The following is a 22,336-nucleotide window of genomic DNA, read 5'->3' as shown; positions in this document are numbered from 1 at the left end:
GACGGGGAACGATGACTACATCGAGCTCTCCTTCAGTGCCAGGAAGCTGGACGACAAGGTAGCAGCTTCAGTCTCACAACTGTTTCCGGTTTAACTGCCCTGAAGGCTAAGCTAGCCTTCAGAGCTAACTTAGCTGGCTAAGAAGTTAGCTGCACTTACCATAAAGCACTCATCATAAACGTTAGATTGGCCAATGCTATAGCGCTATCTGCTATAGCGCTATCTGCTATAGCGCTATATGCCATAGCACTATATGCTATAGCGCTATATGCTATAGCGCTATCTGCTATAGCGCTATATGCCATAGCACTATATGCTATAGCGCTATATGCTATAGCGCTATCTGCTATAGCGCTATATGCCATAGCACTATATGCTATAGCGCTATATGCTATAGCATATAGTGCTATATGCTATAGCGCTATCTGCTATAGCGCTATATGCCATAGCACTATATGCTATAGCGCTATATGCTATAGCGCTATCTGCTATAGCGCTATATGCCATAGCACTATATGCTATAGCGCTATATGCTATAGCGCTATATGCTATAGCGCTATCTGCTATAGCGCTATATGCTATAGCGCTATCTGCTATAGCACTATATGCTATAGCGCTATATGCTATAGTGCTATATGCTAAAAAATGAAAACATATGTGGTACAGGCTTCATTTACAGCAACATAGTTAAACTCCTGTGAATAAAACTAAAAACCAAACTGCAAAAATGTACATTCATTTGTATAAAATAAAATAAGACAGCATATTGGATATTGTGTTCACTGGAAAGTTTTCAGCCCTGAGCTACTAAAGAAGCATCCAAACCAGATCTTAGTTGCTTTGCTTGAAGCGAATGCTCAGGAGGATTTCTTAGGAACTAAGAAATCGGCTAAGCTAACAGTGAAGCACCAAGCCAGTGTAGTATTTGATGGAAGCTAATGCTAAAGTCCTAAATTCAGCCATGTTGATGCCATCATGTGTTGAGGAGGAGCTCAAAACAATCCCTGCATGTTGAACTGCAGAGGTCAAAGTTTAAAAAACAGACGAGTAAATAAGCACTGTAAACTTTTTCTGGTAAAGTAAAAGTATTGTAGGGCAACTAAGTGTGCTAAATGTTTTCAAAGTTAGCAAAAGCGCTAACACAGAGGTTGTTCAGAAGGCGTTTCCTGCTGTGGAAAAATGGAGGGAACAATTCTCCGCAGCGAAATCTCTCTGCTGATCCCGAGTGTTTCTGGATTTCTCCCAGGACTTTTTCAGTAAATCGGATCCGTTCCTGGAGATCTACAGAGTGAACGACGACGCCACCATGCAGCTCGTCTACAGGACTGAGGTAGCAGATCCACTGAGATCCTCAGTTTGGGTTAATCTGGTTCAGTTTGGGTTAATCTGGTTCAGTTTGGATTAAAGTGGTTTAGTTTGGGTTAATCTGGTTCAGTTTGGATTAAAGTGGTTTAGTTTGGGTTAATCTGGTTCAGTTTGGGTTAATCTGGTTTAGTTTGGATTAATCTGGTTCAGTTTGGGTTAATCTGGTTTAGTTTGGGTTAATCTGGTTTAGTTTGAATTAATCTGGTTCAGTTTGGATTAATCTGGTTCAGTTTGGGTTAATCTGGTTTAGTTTGAATTAATCTGGTTTAGTTTGGGTTAATCTGGTTCAGTTTGGGTTAATCTGGTTTAGTTTGGGTTAATCTGGTTCAGTTTGGATTAAAGTGGTTTAGTTTGGGTTAATCTGGTTCAGTTTGGGATAATCTGGTTTAGTTTGGGTTAATCTGGTTCAGTTTGGATTAATCTGGTTCAGTTTGGGTTAATCTGGTTTAGTTTGAATTAATCTGGTTTAGTTTGGGTTAATCTGGTTCAGTTTGGGTTAATCTGGTTTAGTTTGAATTAATCTGGTTTAGTTTGGGTTAATCTGGTTCAGTTTGGGTTAATCTGGTTTAGTTTGAATTAATCTGGTTTAGTTTGGGTTAATCTGGTTCAGTTTGGGTTAATCTGGTTCAGTTTGGATTAATCTGGTTCAGTTTGGATTAATCTGGTTTAGTTTGGGTTAATCTGGTTCAGTTTGAATTAATCTGGTTTAGTTTGGATTAATCTGGTTCAGTTTGGGATAATCTGGTTTAGTTTGGGTTAATCTGGTTCAGTTTGGATTAAAGTGGTTTAGTTTGGGTTAATCTGGTTTAGTTTGAATTAATCTGGTTTAGTTTGGGTTAATCTGGTTCAGTTTGGGATAATCTGGTTTAGTTTGGGTTAATCTGGTTCAGTTTGGATTAAAGTGGTTTCGTTTGGGTTAATCTGGTTTAGTTTGAATTAATCTGGTTTAGTTTGGATTAATCTGGTTCAGTTTGGATTAATCTGGTTTAGTTGAATTAATCTGGTTCAGTTTGGATTAATCTGGTTCAGTTTGGGTTAATCTGGTTTAGTTTGAATTAATCTGGTTTAGTTTGGGTTAATCTGGTTCAGTTTGGGTTAATCTGGTTTAGTTTGAATTAATCTGGTTTAGTTTGGGTTAATCTGGTTCAGTTTGGGATAATCTGGTTCAGTTTGGGTTAATCTGGTTCAGTTTGGGTTAATCTGGTTCAGTTTGGATTAATCTGGTTCAGTTTGGATTAATCTGGTTCAGTTTGGGTTAATCTGGTTCAGTTTGGATTAATCTGGTTCAGTTTGGGTTAATCTGGTTTAGTTTGGGTTAATCTGGTTTAGTTTGGATTAATCTGGTTTAGTTTGGGTTAATCTGGTTCAGTTTGGATTAATCTGGTTTAGTTTGGATTAATCTGGTTCAGTTTGGATTAATCTGGTTTAGTTTGGATTAATCTGGTTTAGTTTGGGTTAATCTGGTTCAGTTTGGGATAATCTGGTTCAGTTTGGGTTAATCTGGTTCAGTTTGGGTTAATCTGGTTTAGTTTGGGTTAATCTGGTTCAGTTTGGGTTAATCTGGTTCAGTTTGGATTAATCTGGTTCAGTTTGGGTTAATCTGGTTCAGTTTGGATTAATCTGGTTTAGTTTGGGATAATCTGGTTCAGTTTGGATTAATCTGGTTCAGTTTGGGTTAATCTGGTTCAGTTTGGATTAATCTGGTTTAGTTTGGGTTAATCTGGTTTAGTTTGGGTTAATCTGGTTCAGTTTGGGTTAATCTGGTTCAGTTTGGATTAATCTGGTTTAGTTTGGATTAATCTGGTTTAGTTTGGATTAATCTGGTTCAGTTTGAGTTAATCTGGTTCAGTTTGGATTAATCTGGTTTAGTTTGGATTAATCTGGTTTAGTTTGGTTTAATCTGGTTTAGTTTGGATTAATCTGGTTCAGTTTGGATTAATCTGGTTTCGTTTGGCTTAATCTGGTTTAGTTTGGATTAATCTGGTTCAGTTTGGGATAATCTGGTTTAGTTTGGGTCAATCTGGTTCAGTTTGGGTTAATCTGGTTCAGTTTGGGTTAATCTGGTTCAGTTTGGGTTAATCTGGTTCAGTTTGGATTAATCTGGTTTAGTTTGGGTTAATCTGGTTCAGTTTGGGTTAATCTGGTTCAGTTTGGATTAATCTGGTTTAGTTTGGGTTAATCTGGTTTAGTTTGGATTAATCTGGTTTAGTTTGGATTAATCTGGTTCAGTTTGAGTTAATCTGGTTCAGTTTGGATTAATCTGGTTTAGTTTGGATTAATCTGGTTTAGTTTGGATTAATCTGGTTCAGTTTGGGTTAATCTGGTTTAGTTTGGATTAATCTGGTTTAGTTTGGATTAATCTGGTTCAGTTTGGGTTAATCTGGTTTAGTTTGGATTAATCTGGTTCAGTTTGGATTAATCTGGTTCAGTTTGGGTTAATCTGGTTCAGTTTGGATTAATCTGGTTTCGTTTGGGTTAATCTGGTTTAGTTTGGATTAATCTGGTTCAGTTTGGGTTAATCTGGTTCAGTTTGGATTAATCTGGTTCAGTTTGGGTTAATCTGGTCAGTTTGGGTTAATCTGGTTCAGTTTGGATTAATCTGGTTTAGTTGGGTTAATCTGGTTCAGTTTGGGTTAATCTGGTTCAGTTTGGATTAATCTGGTTTAGTTTGGATTAATCTGGTTTAGTTTGGATTAATCTGGTTCAGTTGAGTTAATCTGTTCAGTTTGGATTAATCTGGTTTAGTTTGGATTAATCTGGTTTTAGTTTGGGTTAATCTGGTTTAGTTTGGATTAATCTGGTTCAGTTTGGGTTAATCTGGTTCAGTTTGAGTTAATCTGGTTCAGTTTGGATTAATCTGGTTTAGTTGGATTAATCTGGTTTAGTTTGGGTTAATCTGGTTTAGTTTGGATTAATCTGGTTCAGTTTGGGTTAATCTGGTTCAGTTTGGATTAATCTGGTTTAGTTTGGGTTAATCTGGTTTAGTTTGGATTAATCTGGTTCAGTTTGGGTTAATCTGGTTCAGTTTGGATTAATCTGGTTCAGTTTGGGTTAATCTGGTTTAGTTTGGATTAATCTGGTTTAGTTTGGGTTAATCTGGTTCAGTTTGGGATAATCTGGTTTAGTTTGGGTCAATCTGGGTCAGTTTGGGTTAATCTGTTCAGTTTGGATTTCTGGTAATCTGTTCAGTTTGGGTTAATCTTTTCTTGGGTAATCTGGTTCATTTTGGGTTAATCTGGTTCAGTTTGGATTAATCTGGTTTAGTTAGGATTAATCTGGTTTAGTTGGGTTAATCTGGTTCAGTTTGGGTTAATCTGGTTCAGTTTGGATTAATCTGGTTTAGTTTGGATTAATCTGGTTCAGTTTGAGTTAATCTGGTTCAGTTTGGATTAATCTGGTTTAGTTTGGATTAATCTGGTTTAGTTTGGGTTAATCTGGTTTAGTTTGGATTAATCTGGTTCAGTTTGGGTTAATCTGGTTCAGTTTGGATTAATCTGGTTTAGTTTGGGTTAATCTGGTTTAGTTTGGATTAATCTGGTTAGTTTGGATTAATCTGGTTCATTTTGGGTTAATCTGGTTCAGTTTGGATTAATCTGGTTTAGTTTGGATTAATCTGGTTCAGTTTGGATTAATCTGGTTCAGTTTGGGTCAATCTGGTTCAGTTTGGGTTAATCTGGTTCAGTTTGGGTTAATCTGGTTCAGTTTGGATTAATCTGGTTTAGTTTGGATTAATCTGGTTCAGTTTGGGATAATCTGGTTCAGTTTGGGTTAATCTGGTTCAGTTTGGATTAATCTGGTTTAGTTTGGATTAATCTGGTTTAGTTTGGATTAATCTGGTTCAGTTTGGATTAATCTGGTTCAGTTTGGGTTAATCTGGTTCAGTTTGGATTAATCTGGTTTAGTTTGGATTAATCTGGTTCAGTTTGGATTAATCTGGTTTAGTTTGGATTAATCTGGTTTAGTTTGGATTAATCTGGTTTAGTTTGGATTAATCTGGTTCAGTTTGGGTTAATCTGGTTCAGTTTGGGTTAATCTGGTTCAGTTTGGATTAATCTGGTTTAGTTTGGGTTAATCTGGTTCAGTTTGGATTAATCTGGTTCAGTTTGGGTTAATCTGGTTCAGTCTAACGTTTCTGTCTCTGTCCTCCTCAGACGGTCATGAATAATCTGAATCCGATTTGGAAAACCTTCAAAGTGTCTCTGAACTCACTCTGCAGCGGAGACCATGACAGAAAGCTGCAGGTAAGACTCGCCCATTCCTCACACGATGATGTCACCTGATGATGTCACAGCTCCAGGTTAAATGTGAGCATGTGATTGGCTGCGATTGATGAAACTCAATCTGGATTCATTCCACGTAGACATATAACTAACAATATTAGACTTATAATGGATTTGCTAGATTATTCAGATTTAATTGAGGACAACGGTCTCATATTATTTCTGGATTTTTTTCAAGCCTTTGACACAGTGGAGCATACATTTTTGTTTAAGGCATTAGAGGTATTTGGATACGAACAAATCTTCATTAAAAGCTGTCAAATGTTATATAGGAATTGCAATGCGTCTATAAAAATTGTCACATGGCTGCTCTAAAAGATTTGATTTGAAAAGAGGTCTCAGGCCAGGATGTCCAGTATCTCCATACTTATTTATTCTGGCCATGCAAATTCTTTCTATCAAAATCAAAGAAAAAATACAGGGATTAATGTTGCAAACAAAAATATTGTAATCTCTCAACTCGCTGATGACACTGCACTTTTCTTAAAGAATAAGTGCGAAATAAAAAATCTATTGAAATTATCAACTCATTTTCCGAAGGCTCCGGTTTAACTCTAAATCTAAATAAATGTGAAACACTTTCCATTAAATCTCAATTAAAAGGCACATTTTTCAACATTCCTATAAAAGATAAAGTTAATATCTTGGAATCACAATAATTAAAGATCAAAATATAAGATCAACAGAAAACTTTAACCCTATCATTAAACTGGTTAACAAAGATTTAATCTGTGGCTACAGCGAGATCTCTCTCTCTTAGGACGTTCATTATTGGTCAAAGCTGAAGGAATATCTAGACTCGTTTACCCAGCCTTTGCTCTTGACGTTCCAAAACAAATCATTACTAACATTAATAAAATAAATTTTAATTTTATATGGAAAAAAAATGTCATCTCATTAAGAAAAGTAGTTTAATGAATAAAGTTGAAAAAGGTGGAATTGAAGCCCTTGACTTCATATCTTTAAATAATTCATTCAAAATGAAATATTAAAAAATCTCTATATGGAATGCTATTCCAATTTACAAACTTCATAAAATTGGAGGTTTACCTTTTCTTCTTAGATGCAATTACAGTATTCCCAAAATACCCTTAAAATTATCTACGTTTCATAAACAAATGCTGTTAAGCTGGACACTTTGTACAAACACAATTTCTCTCCTCATAAATATTATATACGGAATAATGAAGACATTAAATACAAAAATAAGACAATATTCTATAAAAAATGGTTTGATAAGGGAATATTTCTTGTAAGCCAGTTACTAAATCCAGATGGCCATTTATTGTCTTATTCTGACTTTATGTTACTTTTCCAATTTCCTGTTACTCCTAAGGAATATGCAGTGGTATTTGACGCAATCCCTAATGCAGTGCTTCTGCATTAGGGGATGCAGAAGCACTCCCCACTATTTGAGAAGCACTGCCCTAGTGGGTCATTAAAGCTTTTATCATCTTCACCTCCAGGTCAAACTTACTCTATACCAAATTTTGATCCAAATTCCATTTATATTGACTATGATTGTCCTTTTATAAGTAAGAAAGCAACAACTAAATGTTAAGAAATATTCTATTAAGAGATATGGTTTTTTCACCAGCTTGTGTATTTTATTGGTCCAGAATTTTCGAAAATATAAATTGGAAATGGACTTGGTTGCTCCCTAAAAAATACTTAATAAATAATAAAATAAAAGAAATTCTTATAAAATAATTCAGTGTGTATCCCAGTAAAACATTTTGATAAAAAGATATAAATGGGATTTGGATCCTATGTGTACTTTCTGTAAAAATAATGAAGAAACTCTTGTTCATCTTTTTTGGGATTTTAATTACACCAAAATATTCTGGAGAGATATGACAAATTATTTTCATCAAAAAAATGTAAATATTACTTTTACAGCTAAGGATAAACTGTTTGGGATGGACAAATGTAAACTTGTTAAAACAAAATTATTATACGTTGTTAACGTTTTTATTATTTACAGTAAATATCATATTCATACCTCCAAATATTCAGAGCACAAACCTAACCTTAAGATTTTATTATCCTCTATTAATATTTATATAGAATCTTTAAAAATTAGCTCAAATACCAAAGCCATTCAAATCTTAGATGCCCTTAAGGAAATAAAACCCTGGAGCAGCGATTGGATGTTAATATTGTAAAATAATTGTTCTATGTTCTATAAAGCCCTTTATTGTTGTAAATGTACCTGTTTGTAATTAAGAGTGTTATATGTTGTGTATGTTTGTTCTGTGTTTGCAATAAAAAAAAAAAATTTTAAAAAATGATTGGCTGCTGCAGCAGATTGCACTTTAGCTAACAGTGTCAGGAAAGCCTTCATCTTTATCTTCCTCTGTCAGTCTGTCTGGAGCCTCTGACCTCTGACCCCTGAGACTTCAGGAGTCAATCTCAAGGGTGGTACAGTGAAACTGGACCATAGAATAACTAAGTTTTTGCTGTGAAAACAGATTCTTGGGAATTTCCTTCAGCAGCTAGCCTGGTGAGCTAACGTAGCCGGCAAGCTAATTGTTGGTAGCAACTGCTAGCCAGCCGCATTAGCTCGCTAAACTAGCTAATTTCCTGCTATGCACATGTGCTTCACGACAGGGCAGGTGGCATGCTGAGCAAGAACTGACCAGGAAGGGATGTATAGGGTGCCATTAGTGCCTTTACATCATCAGAAACCAACATCAGTGGTTATTTAGGAACAAAATGGAGGTTCGTTTTATTTTCACCGTGTCATTCATTTGTTCATAAAGGTTCAGTTATAAATTAAACCGAGTCGCCTCAAAGTGGGTCAGAACCGGGCCGGATGGTTCTGACCCGCTGTCGGAACCGGGCCGGATGGTTCTGACCCGCTGTCGGAACCGGGCCGGATGGTTCTGACTTGCTGTCGGAATCGGGCCGGATGGTTCTGACCCGCTGTCGGAACCGGGCCGGGTCTCCAGTCTGCTCTGTGTTCTGGTTCCAGTGCACCGTGTGGGACTGGGACTCCAACGGGAAACACGATTACATCGGAGAGTTCGAGGCGTCCTTCAAGGAGATGAGAGGCGCCATCGACGGCCGGCAGGTGAGACCGCAACCTCCAGGTCAGAGGTCATCTGCTGCTGGAGCTCAGAAAAACACAGAACAAACTTCAGCTTGAAGCCCAGTGTGTGTGACTGATTCATTCACACACACACACACACACACACACACACACACACACACACACACACACACACACACACACACACACACACACACACACACACACACACTCTGAGGGTTGGCTGTAAATATGGGTTTATGTAATAATTACAGCAGGAACAGATCCGACCAATCATTCAGAAACAGAAATAAGTTCAGATCTTCTGGATGTTTCCTCCGGTCCGGCCAGTGGTTTCCATAGAAACATGACAGCATCCCTGAGCCGGAGAACGACAGGACTCCTTACCGGACCTGTTCAGACTGATGGATCCTGAAGTGGGCCGGCAGAATCCTGACTGCCGAACCTGTGGGGAGACAGGAGGTGACGGCCAGAGGAGCTGCCGCCACCGCCACGCCACCGCTACGCCACGCCACCGCCGCTACGCCACGCCACCGCTACACCACGCCACCGCTACGCCACGCCACCGCTACGCCACGCCACCGCTACGCCACCGCTACGCCACCGCTACGCCACCGCCGCTACACCACGCCACCGCTACGCCACGCCACCGCTACGCCACGCCACCGCTACGCCACGCCACCGCTACGCCACCGCCGCTACGCCACGCCACCGCTACGCCACGCCACCGCTACGCCACCGCCGCTACGCCACGCCACCGCTACGCCACGCCACCGCTACGCCACGCCACCGCCGCTACGCCACGCCACCGCTACGCCACCGCCGCTACGCCACGCCACCGCTACGCCACGCCACCGCTACGCCACCGCCGCTACGCCACGCCACCGCTACGCCACGCCACCGCTACGCCACCGCCGCTACGCCACGCCACCGCTACGCACGCCACCGCTACGCCACCGCCGCTACACCACGCCACGCCACCACCGCCACGCCGCCGCCACGCCACCGCCACCGCTACGCCACGCCACTGCTACGCCACCGCCGCTACGCCACCGCTCCACTGTTTATCTGCTTTCTGTCAGCTGGCCGTTTGCCTCTGAACTACAAATCCCTGGACCCGTTCCTCCATGTCAGAACGAAGCTGAAGCTGGATCCGATTGCAGCTTCCTAACCCTCCTGACTCAGGTCATGCTGGACAGCTGGCGGCGACCTCAGGGTGGTAACCGCTGCTGGATGAGGGGCGACGCTTCCCCATGTACCATGAATTCACAGTAAAACGACCTGAAGCTCGTGGTTCTGGGGGTGTGAATACTTTATTGACCGAATTGATTTCATAAATAATGTGAATGCAGTCAAACATCTGAACTGTTCGCCAGTGAAACATGAATCGCTTGTTCACACGGATCCATGCTGAAACAAAACGGGTCAAAGGTCCAGAGGAAAACCTTCCAGAGGTCTGACTGACGCTCCTGTTTCCTGTTTCCTGTTTCCTGTTCCAGGTCCAGTGGCCGTGCATAAATCCCAAATACAGAACCAAGAAGAAGAACTACAAGAACTCTGGGATCGTCATCCTGAACCAGTGCAAGGTGAATTCTGCTGCAGAGGTCCGGTTCTGTCACAGCACACCGGGCCGGAACCGCTCCGCCTGCTGACCCAAACAGAGCAGAACAGAACCATCAGAACCAGACCGAACAGAACCCAGAGGAGAGCTGGTTCTGTTCTCTTCAAGTCTGAGACTTTTGAATTTATTTCATTAATTTGGGTCAGAACCGGTGTCCAGTCCAGAACCTTTGGTCGTTCTGGTATCGGCTGCAGATCATATTTCTGGTTCTGAACAAAAAACATTTTTAGTTTTGCTGTTTCAGGTCTGAACTCTTCTTCTGCTCTTTTAATCATTCAGTATTTATTTTTCTGACCGTCTTCATCCCGATTAGAAACTCTTCGGCCGCGTTCGCCTGCTCTGATCGGGTCAAAGATCAGAGGGTCAGACGCCGTCTGATCAGCTGACGGCGAAACTTCAGTGATTCACAGCAGAGTTTCTGTTTCCTGTCTCAGATCATCAAGATGCATTCCTTCCTGGATTTCATCATGGGGGGCTGTCAGATACAGTTCACTGTAAGAACACACACACACACACTAACACACACACTAACACACACTAACACACACTAACACACTAACACACACTAACACACTAACACACACTAACACACACTAACACACACTAACACACTAACACACACACACACACTAACACACACTAACACACACACACACAATAACACACTAACACACACTAACACACACTAACACACACACACACACTAACACACACACTAACACACACACTAACACACCAACACACACTAACACACACACACACAATAACACACTAACACACACTAACACACACACTAACACACACTAACACACACACTAACACACACACTAAACACACACTAACACACACACTAACACACACACTAACACACACACACACACACACTAACACACTAACACACCAACACACACTAACACACACACTAACACACTAACACACCAACACACACTAACACACACACACACACACACCAACACACACTAACACACACACACACAATAACACACACACTAACACACACACACACACACACCAACACACACTAACACACACACACACAATAACACACACACTAACACACACTAACACACACTAACACACACACTAACACACACTAACACACACACTAACACACACACTAACACACTAACACACACTAACACACACTAACACACACACACACAATAACACACTAACACACACACACACAATAACACACTAACACACACTAACACACACTAACACACACACACACAATAACACACTAACACACACACACACACACTAACACACACCACACACACTAACACACACACACACACACTAACACACACACACACACTAACACACACACACACACTAACACACACACACAATAACACACTAACACACACTAACACACACTAACACACACACACACTAACACACTAACACACACACTAACACACTAACACACACACACACACTAACACACTAACACACACACTAACACACACTAACACACACTAACACACTAACACACTAACACACACTAACACACACTAACACACAACACACACTAACACACTAACACACACACACACACTAACACACACACACACAATAACACACTAACACACACTAACACACACTAACACACTAACACACACACTAACACACACTAACACACACTAACACACACACTAACACACACACACACACTAACACACACACACACACTAACACACTAACACACTAACACACACACTAACACACACACTAACACACACTAACACACACACTAACACACACACTAACACACACACACACACTAACACACACACACACTAACACACTAACACACACACTAACACACACACTAACACACACTAACACACACTAACACACACTAACACACACACTAACACACACACACACTAACACACACTAACACACACTAACACACACACTAACACACTAACACACACTAACACACACACACACACTAACACACTAACACACACACTAACACACACACTAACACACTAACACACACTAACACACACTAACACACACACTAACACACACTAACACACTAACACACACTAACACACACTAACACACACTAACACACACACTAACACACTAACACACACACTAACACACACACACACACTAACACACTAACACACACACTAACACACACTAACACACTAACACACACACTAACACACACACTAACACACTAACACACACTAACACACACTAACACACACTAACACACACACTAACACACACACTAACACACACTAACACACACTAACACACTAACACACACTAACACACACACTAACACACACACTAACACACACACACACTAACACACACACACTAACACACTAACACACACACACACACTAACACACACACTAACACACACACTAACACACACACACACACTAACACACACTAACACACACACACACACTAACACACACACACACTAACACACTAACACACACACACACACTAACACACACACACACAATAACACACTAACACACACTAACACACTAACACACACTAACACACACACTAACACACTAACACACACTAACACACACACTAACACACACACTAACACACACTAACACACACACACACAATAACACACTAACACACACTAACACACTAACACACACTAACACACACACTAACACACTAACACACACTAACACACACACTAACACACACACAAACACACACTAACACACACACACACAATAACACACTAACACACACTAACACACTAACACACACTAACACACACACTAACACACTAACACACACTAACACACACACTAACACACTAACACACTAACACACACTAACACACACTAACACACACACTAACACACACTAACACACACACTAACACACACTAACACACACACTAACACACACTAACACACACTAACACACTAAACACTAACACACACATCCGTGTGAACTACTGGTTCTACTGGTCCTACTGGTCCTACTGGTTCTACTGGTTCTACCAGTCCTACTGGTTCTACTGGCCCTACTGGTTCTACTGGCCCTACTGGTTCTACTGGCCCTACTGGTTCTACCAGCCCTACTGGTTCTACTGGCCCTACTGGTCCTACTGGTTCTACTGGCCCTACTGGTTCTACTGGTTCTACTGGTCCTACTGGTTCTACTGGTTCTACCAGTCCTACTGGTTCTACTGGCCCTACTGGTCCTACTGGTTCTACTGGTTCTACTGGTTCTACTGGCCCTACTGGTTCTACTGGTTCTACTGGTCCTACTGGTTCTACTGGCCCTACTGGTTCTACTGGTTCTACCAGTCCTACTGGTTCTGCTGGTCCTACTGGTTCTACTGGTCCTACTGGTTCTACTGGCCCTACTGGTTCTACTGGTTCTACCAGTCCTACTGGTTCTGCTGGTCCTACTGGTTCTGCTGGTCCTACTGGTTCTACTAGTTCTAGTGGTTCTGCTGGTTTCTAACTGCTCCAATGGAGCCAGCAGGGGTCCAGTTTCGTCTGCCTCTGATCAGACGGCGCCCGCCGGTTCGGTTCGGTTCGCCCGCCGGTTCGGTTCGGTTCGCCCGCCGGTTCGGTTCGGTTCGCCCGCCGGTTCGGTTCGGTTCGGTTCGGTTCGCGCCCGCCGGTAAAACCAAGAAAAGTGGTTTTGGGTTATTCAGCCTGTCATCATGGAAATGACATGTAAAACATGGAGTTCATGTTTCACATTTTCAGTTTTTATTCGTTCATCTGTAAATGTCACCATTTCAAACTAAATGTTTAGTGAGGAAGTTAAATATAAGGCTAAAGATTTAGCTTATGTTAATTAGCTTGTGGAAGTAGATTACCAAAATAAAAGCTTGATCTTCCAAACTCCTGATTTCTAACCTCTTCATCTCCGTTTCTTTTGTTGAACTTTCAGCTCAAACCAAAACGTGTTCAGTTTTAAAGCCTAACAGACGTTTGACGTCAGTAAACGTCACATACTAGCGATACATCCATCTCCTGATTGTTTATTTGTAGTTTTTATTTTGGCTCACCAGGGGTTCGGGGCAGCAGGGAGTTTTGGTGAATGAAAAACATAATTGAAATGACGGTTTTGGGACGGATCCACCCAGAGGAGCGGCGGAGGTTTTGGCCTGAAGTTTGTTTTCTTCTGTTTTGATTTGTGTTTGGAAAATCGGCCGGAAAAGAGACAAACTACATCAAGACAAAATGAAACTATTGAACGGAGTTTCTGATGGACCAGGGCGACAGAGGTCAGCTGCCCGTTTCTTTATCTACATCACTTATTGTTGGCCCTGCTCTCCCGTAACCAGTGAAAAGTAAAATAACAAATGAACGGTGAGGCAGCGACATAACACAAGACCCAGCTTTTATTTTGATAGTCCATTTCTGCTTATTGGCAGCAGAATTGAGATAAGTAAATATTGAGTTGGAAGCGTAACATCTAGCAGGTGTTGACAATAGATAACAGTGTTTTCACACAGATCATATGGAAGTAAATATGTGCCATCAGGATTTGAATAAAAAATGTCTCTGAACTTTCAACGTAAAAAAATTCAGTGATAAAAATTTCGTTGTAAAAAATTCAACGTCTAAAAATTCGCTGTTAAAATGGCAAGGTTACTTCAGGTCACAGACATGCGCAATGGACGTCAGATTCCAACACCCAGCCAATCACAAGACGCCACGTCATAGAGAAGAAATACCAGCATCACAGAGGCTGGCGACTATGGAGGCGAACGCTAACCCAAAGGTGAGTTTAATGCTTTCATATTTCTGTAGTACATTTCATTTTGCGCCTGAGGTTTGATACATTATCTTAAAGCTCGATTTAAAACACGGGTTTGGTCCGTTGTTAATCTTACAGCATGTAGCGCAGGCATATAACGTCTCGCTACCTCCTAGCATCCAGCCCCTCCTAGCCTCCTAGCCTCCAGCCCCTCCCCGCTGTCCCTCACCCAACTTCCCCCGTTTTATTTAAAAGAAAGAAACTTGGATCTTTAAAGAGAACTGATGGGTGGCGACTTTCTGGGTTGTTTGTATGTTGTCTTGGGTGAAAACTAAGAAGTGACTGAAACAGTGCTTGGGCCATTTACATTATATTCTTCAGGCAGTGATGGTGAGTGGTTGATAGCTGGTGCTAATGTCACAGGTGTCAAACTCCAGTCCTCCAGGGCCGCTGTCTTGCAGTTTTTAGATGTGCCACACTACAAAACGCTGGAATGAAATGGTTTAATTACCTCCTCCTTGTGTAGATCAGGTCTCCAGAGCCTTGCTAATGATCTAATTATTATATCCAGGTGTGCAGCAGAGGCTCATCTAAAGTTGCAGGGCAGCGGCCCTCCAGGACTGGACTTTGACACACCAGGCCTATGTATGTCCATTTAGGACACAAATAGTGAGTCATAAGCATTGACTTCAGCTACACAGAAATTGTCTTCCAAAGGAATTTGGCATGTTTTAACGCTTACTTTGTATTAAACACGTTTTTAAACAATTATTTTTTACCCTGATCTTACTTTGGTATTTGTTTTTGATGCACTAGCTCTTCAATTACCATATGGAATTAAAACTTTTTCCTGTAACTACATTAACTTATGTTTTTTTCTCTTAGACTGGTATAACATATGCGATGCTTCAAAGGCCATTTCTCGCTGTCCAGACCATCTCCTCCAAAAACCTGCAACGGAGAACCCCTGGCTGTTGAAGATGGACTTAAGAGATAGAAAAGACATGACTCTGCATACTCATATAATCATGTATATTATTTGTACTCTCAATTCCTCTAGTTTTGTCAAAATCACATATCTGATTTTGACAAAACTAGAGGAATTAGAATAACAATGTTCAGAGTAGATACTTCATTTGTCCTGTACTGTTTGTACAGGCAGTTTTAAATATGAAACTGAAATTGTTTTTATGCAAAATTTTTGAATGTACTTGCATGAGTTCATCTATGCTTGAAGTATTACAAAATAAATTACCTAAGACAAACTAACTTTCTGATTCTTATGATGCCAGAAATTTAAAGTACTACAACAATGGACAAATGTACCTATTAGCTTCCTTTTGAGTTAAGAAAAAAACAATCAAATTATAAATTTTAAACACTTTAGTTCTGTAACAACTTCCATAAAAGCACTAAAATTCACATTTATGGTAACATAATCAGCATTTTCCTTTACATTTTATAAATGTGAAGATTTCTGCTCTTCAAAATAAGTCATGCTTTGAATTTAATCAGACAAAATCCTGATTATGATTAGTTACCTATATACAGTCAGATGTTAAGCACAATTTATACAATTATTATTGTTGTGCTCCCTTTACTTGTTGTTCTTTAAATAGGACAGCCACCACGAGCATTCGGTAAAGAATGATAAAAACGTTTCAGGTCTTGAGTTCCTTTAAGAGATGAGAGTGGTCTACAAAATACAAAGGACAAACAAATAGAAGCTATTATTTTCGCTCATCACAAACGGCTATTACCAATTTGTCCAGTAGATGGCAGCAAATGATAACAAACTACAAATCACATTATCTTAACCTTAACTCTTTAAACTACTATAATGTATATGTTTAAGGTGTACAGATAAACAAATCTTGATTAAATAATGATTCAACTTACTTTTATTTATTACGCACTCCAATCTCTGAAACAACAGCTCTGAACGGCTTCCAAACATGACTTTCCAAGGAAAACTGAACATGTGCTCTGTCTACAACTAACTGTAGCTTGAGATAACAACAATGAACCAATCAGAGCGAAGCCCACCTAGATGACTCCCTGAGCTCTTAAAGTGACATACACACCGCCAAAATAAGTCCATTTTCAACAGCCACCCCCAAATTTGTTTACAAATTTGAATAACAGAAAATGGAAATCCAAACTACTCCTTCTTATCATCAGTCTCTGGAATGGCTGGAAGACGCACAAGTCGGGCCACACGTCTGATGTAAGTCTTGTCTTTAATCTGTATTTCAGCTGTTCGAACAGTTCCATCTGGTCCTTGTAGAAGTTTCACCACCTTTCCAACAGGCCATAGTGCTCTGGGTAGTTGTTTGTCAAGGATCATTACCACTGTTCCGAGTTGAAGGTTCTCTGTCTTAACTGACCATTTCTGACGTGACTGTAAAGTTGGCAAGTAACTTCTTATAAACTGATGCCAAAACTGTTCTGCAATCATCTGACTGCGCTTCCAGTGTTTCCTGGTCAACAGATCTGATTCAGGATAGATTACCTGAGGTAATGAAGCATCTCGCCGCCCCATAAGGAGGTAATTTGGTGTTACAGGATCCAAGTCTGCGATATCTGACGATATATAACCGAGTGGCTTGGAGTTTAGTACCCCCTCGACCTCAATGAGCACAGTTCTGAGAACTTCTTCAGTGACAGTCTGAGCTCCAAGGGATACTCTTAGTGCTGACTTGATTGATCGTACTTCACGTTCCCAAGCTCCCCCAAAATGAGGTGCACCAGGTGGGTTGAAACTGAACCTTATCTGTTGTTTGGAGAGGTGGTCTTGAATTGTAGGACACATCTTCTGGAAGGTTTCCTGTAGTTCTCGCTCACCCCCTTTGAAGTTTGTTCCACAATCAGAAAGTAATTCTGATGGTTTTCCTCGCCTTGATATGAAACGCCTGAAAGCCATGAGAAATGAATCAGAGGTCATGGTTGTGAGGATGTCAATATGAACTGCTCGCGTTGTGAGACACTTAAAGAGAATACCCCATCTTTTTTCATTTCTCCTGCCAATCTTCACAAGGAATGGTCCGAAACAATCAACTCCACATGAGTAAAAGGGTGGTTTTAACAGGCGTAACCTTGCTGGTGGGAGATCAGCCATCCGAGGGAGCACTGGTGTTGCACGCCATTTTTGACAGAGTGGACATTCTCGTTGAAGTCATTTAACTGTTTCCCTTCCTTTAATGACCCAGTAGGGTCTGCGAAGTTCAGAAAACACTCTTTCCTGCCCTGGGTGAAGGAGCTTATCATCAAACTGTTTAATGATAAGTTTAGTGACAGGATGGGTACCATCTAACAAAATGGGATGCTTTTCTTCTGTGTCCAGGTATTCACTATGTCGGAGACGTCCACCAACTCTGATTAGTTTGATCTCTGTGTCATACTCTGGAGCCAGTTTGACAAGTCTACTTGAAGGTGGCACAGTTTTTCCTCCTTGCAGCAGCTGATAATCATCTGGAAAACAGTCCATTTGAGTCTTCTGTAAAATTATCAACTCTGCATCTTTGTAGTCATCCACGGAGAGATGGTGTTGGGAAGGAGCCACCCCGTGAGCAGATGTTGCAGTGTGTTCGATGAGTTCTTGAAAGGAAGATACTTTGTCCACACCAGGTATAGAATTTGAAATCTGCATTATGGCTCCACAGAAGGCTGCGACCTTCAGTTCACACTCATCCACATCTTTCAGTTCAGGAGGATTAGGCCAGTGGTCTGGTGTAAGTAAGAGGAAAGCTGGGCCCTGACTCCATCTGTCTGAGTTGATAAGGGACTCCATAGATTTTCCTCGAGTGATGTCATCAGCCGGGTTATTTAGTGAATCTACATATCGCCAGATCATAAAACTGGTGAGTTCTTGGATCTCTGCCACTCTGGTTCTGACGAAAACTTTAAATCTGCATGAGTCTGACTGGATCCATTTTAGTACAGTTGTGGAGTCACACCAAAGTATGACTTGTTGCACAGGTATGGTCAACTCAGTGACTAGTAGCTTTGCCAATTGCGCACCCGTCAGAGCAGTGCACAGTTCCAGTCTTGGAATGCTCTGCTGCCACTTGGGAGCCACTCTGGATCTTGCCATCACAAAAGCTGATTCCATATTTCTGTCTGCTGTTTCTGTACGAAGGTATGCGACTGCGCCGTAAGCTTGTTCAGGTGCATCGCAGAATATGTGGAGAGCCTTGTTGCAGTCCTGTATATCTGTTTCAGGGCTATTGTAGCACCGTGGGATGGTTATTTGGGGGAGGTGTTCCAGCTCTCCTTCCCATTTGTACCATGCCTTAAGGAGGTCTTCAGGCAAATGAGGGTCATCCCACTCTCTGTGCTTGTCCCATAAGTGTCGAACGATAATCTTCGCTCTTGTGGTAAAAGGTACAATGAAACCTAGTGGATCGTACTGTTTTGCCAGAACTTTATAAATGTAGCGCATTGTTGGCTTTTTCTCTGGCACTACACGATATCTGTAACCCAGCTCATCTTTCTCACAATCCCAGCGCAGGCCGAGTGCCATTTCTTGCTGTTCCAGATTGTTTTGGGCCAACCATTGCTCATTGCTGCCACTTCTGGCTTCATGTGGAAGATGAGTTATAACTTCAGGGACATTACTTGCCCATTGTCTGAGCTCAAACCCTCCTGAAAGAAGAAGTGACTGAAGCCTGTCAACTAACTCCTTTGCCTTTTCCTTAGAAAGATGCAGAGTTCCTTAGAACTTCTATGTTGACAAGCAGTTGTCAACATAGAAGTTGTTCTCCACAACGCTCCTTACTTCTTCATCAAGTGTTGTATTCTCCTTTGTGTGTCTCTGTAATGCATGGACAGCACAGCATGGGCTACAGACAGTGCCGAATGGAAGTACTTGCCATTCAAACACATCAGGAGGTTGCATTATTTTCACATCCCGCCACAGAAATCTTAAAAGAGGTTTGTCCTCAGGTAGCAGGCGGACCTGATGGAACATTCCTTTAATGTCACTTGAAATGGCAACACTATGCTGTCTGAAGCGCAAAAGCACTCCCAAAAGCGTAGGGCCGAGGGTTGGTCCTGGCAACAGATAGTCATTCAGACTCTGGCCTTGGTGTTCAAATGAGCAGTTAAACACAATTCTGTGCTTCCCATTATGTTCCACCATGTGGTGTGGTATATACCACGCTTCCTTTGTTTGTGCAACATCATCTGGCTTTAACTTGGTAATGTAGCCTGCATCTTCCAACTTGGCTATTTCTTTATTGCAGATGTCTGCTCTGTTAACATCCTTCAGCAATTTCCTTTCTGTGCTTCTCAACAATGGCAAAACAGCTTCCTTAGCAGCATGTAATGTAGGCATATTAATGTTGCGAAGAAGCAGGGTTGCATACCTGTTAATGGTGTTGACAGTCACCTTTTGAGTTTTCTCCTCCAGAAGCATAACTGCTTGGTGATCTTGTTGTGATCGTGTAATCACCTTTTCATTTCTGAAGGGCAGCACATCCAATTGCCAGAGTTGTTGTACATTCTTCATCAGGTCAGAGTCTGTGGAGCATGTGGATGTGAAAAAGTATTGCACCTGTGTGGGAAGCTGCTCCTTTAACAAGCTTGTAGGACCCTGTAAAGTCCATCCCAGTTTGGTTTTAATAGCGGCAGGACCACCAGGGGGTCCAAGTCTTACAGGCTCGATTGGTGTGATTAAATGTGGATAGTCTGAACCTATCAAGAGAGGCTTCACTTGCTGGAAAGAGGTGAGGGGTAGGTTCCTTAGGTGAGCATATTTACTTTGTAAAGTGGCAACTGGGTGTGAATGTTCCGCTAAGCCTAAGTGTTCTGCTGTAAAGGCTCTGGTTATTTCATACCTTTTGTTAGGATTCGAAGCTGGTGAGACTGTAAAGGAAACTGATTCACCTTGGACAACTCGAATGTCTTGCCTGATAGTCTTTAAGGCTAAATCCTCAACGTCACCATGGAGTTGAAGTTGCTGTGCTGCAGCAGACAGAAGAATGGTTCTTTTGGAACCATCATCTAAAATAGCAAATGTCTCCATATTATGGTTGCCATTTCGCAGGATGACTTTACTTATCTTGAGTAGTACATGGCTGGAAGCTGCTGGTCGGTCCACATATAAAACTTCACTAGATGAGTGTGGAGGAGTCTCCTCTTTTGCTGGTTTTGCATTTATTTCATGAAGGGCTTCCAAGTGTCTGCCATTGCATGTACTGCATCTAACTTTCAGCTTACACTGAGCAGCTTGATGATTCCTTCCACATTTCCAGCATTTTCTGTTACTCTGAATCCACACTTCTTTCTGTTCTTTAGTGAGGTTACTGAAGTTTGTACATTGATTCAGGAGATGTTGGTTGTTATTGCAATATGGGCAGTATAACTTAGATTTCTGACTGGCTGGAGATGACTCTGTGGAAACAGAACATGTCTGTGGAGGGACGGCAGCTGTGGTCCTAGGTCCTGTGCTGAGTAAAACAGTAGAGGACTTTGGGTGTGCTTGTTTCTCCTGACGCTCCCTCTGTTTGTATGGTCTCTCTCTGGAACCTGACATTACTATTTCACTTTCTTGCACCTGGACTTCAACTTCCAACCAGTCTGAGAAATCATACAATGTTGGTACTTGAATGTGCTGAGAAAGAGCATAGCGACGAAAATTAGTCCTTAACTCATGTGGTAATTTTGATGTGAGTCGAGTGACATGGGAACCACAAGTCAGTTCGATTCGTCCATTTTGTCCCAGTTGGTCCAGCATTCCAACAAGGGCTCGCACTTTTAGAGCAAATCTGCGAAATGATGCAGTATCACTGTCTCTGATATTAGCGCCATCCATTAACTCGGCAATCCTCTTTAAAGCGAGCTGATGAGGCTGTCCGTATTGTGCTGTGAGTGCCGCCATGGTGTCACTATAGGGAAAGACTGAGCTGCTGTAAGAATCTGCAATGAGTAATGCATCCTCTAGCTTGAGGTGGTCAACCAATATTTGATACTTAAACCGTTCTGTAGCATCACTTGGTAGAAGATTGTCCAGAGCTATTTTAAGTCTGGAGAATTATCTGGGATCATCATGTATGAAAGGTGGGATTGTAGGCTTCGGTCCCCTGTAGATCTTCTCCTGATCTTCTGGTCTTGGTACAAAATCTTGTGGTTGCTGATGTCGATGCTGAGGATGAAGAATTTTACCTGTAGCAGGGGGATACTGCACTGCATGATAGTGAGATGGCCGTAAGTATTCTGGATAAGACTGGTACTGCGGTGGCCGTGCATCAACATATGGGA

At 41.4% G+C, this 22,336-nt stretch overlaps 1 protein-coding gene across 1 annotated transcript in view; it reads left to right on the top strand.

Annotated features, from left to right (window-relative positions):
* The window catches only part of LOC129380024 (copine-4-like), a 45,443-nt gene that overhangs the window by 6,645 nt on the left and 16,462 nt on the right, over nt 1–22,336 (top strand). The window contains 6 exon segments of the mRNA XM_055060990.1: nt 1–58; nt 1,247–1,330; nt 5,517–5,606; nt 8,620–8,718; nt 10,197–10,283; nt 10,753–10,812. The exon segment at nt 1–58 is cut by the window's left edge and continues 17 nt beyond it. Of these exon segments, the coding sequence (XP_054916965.1) occupies nt 1–58; nt 1,247–1,330; nt 5,517–5,606; nt 8,620–8,718; nt 10,197–10,283; nt 10,753–10,812 (478 nt within the window).

Source organism: Poeciliopsis prolifica, unplaced genomic scaffold (assembly GCF_027474105.1).
Source record: "Poeciliopsis prolifica strain line A6 unplaced genomic scaffold, Auburn_PproV2 SCAFFOLD063, whole genome shotgun sequence".
NCBI lineage: Eukaryota > Metazoa > Chordata > Actinopteri > Cyprinodontiformes > Poeciliidae > Poeciliopsis > Poeciliopsis prolifica.
The sequence above is the reverse complement of the archived record's forward strand: the minus strand, read 5'-3'. Positions and strand labels throughout refer to the sequence as shown.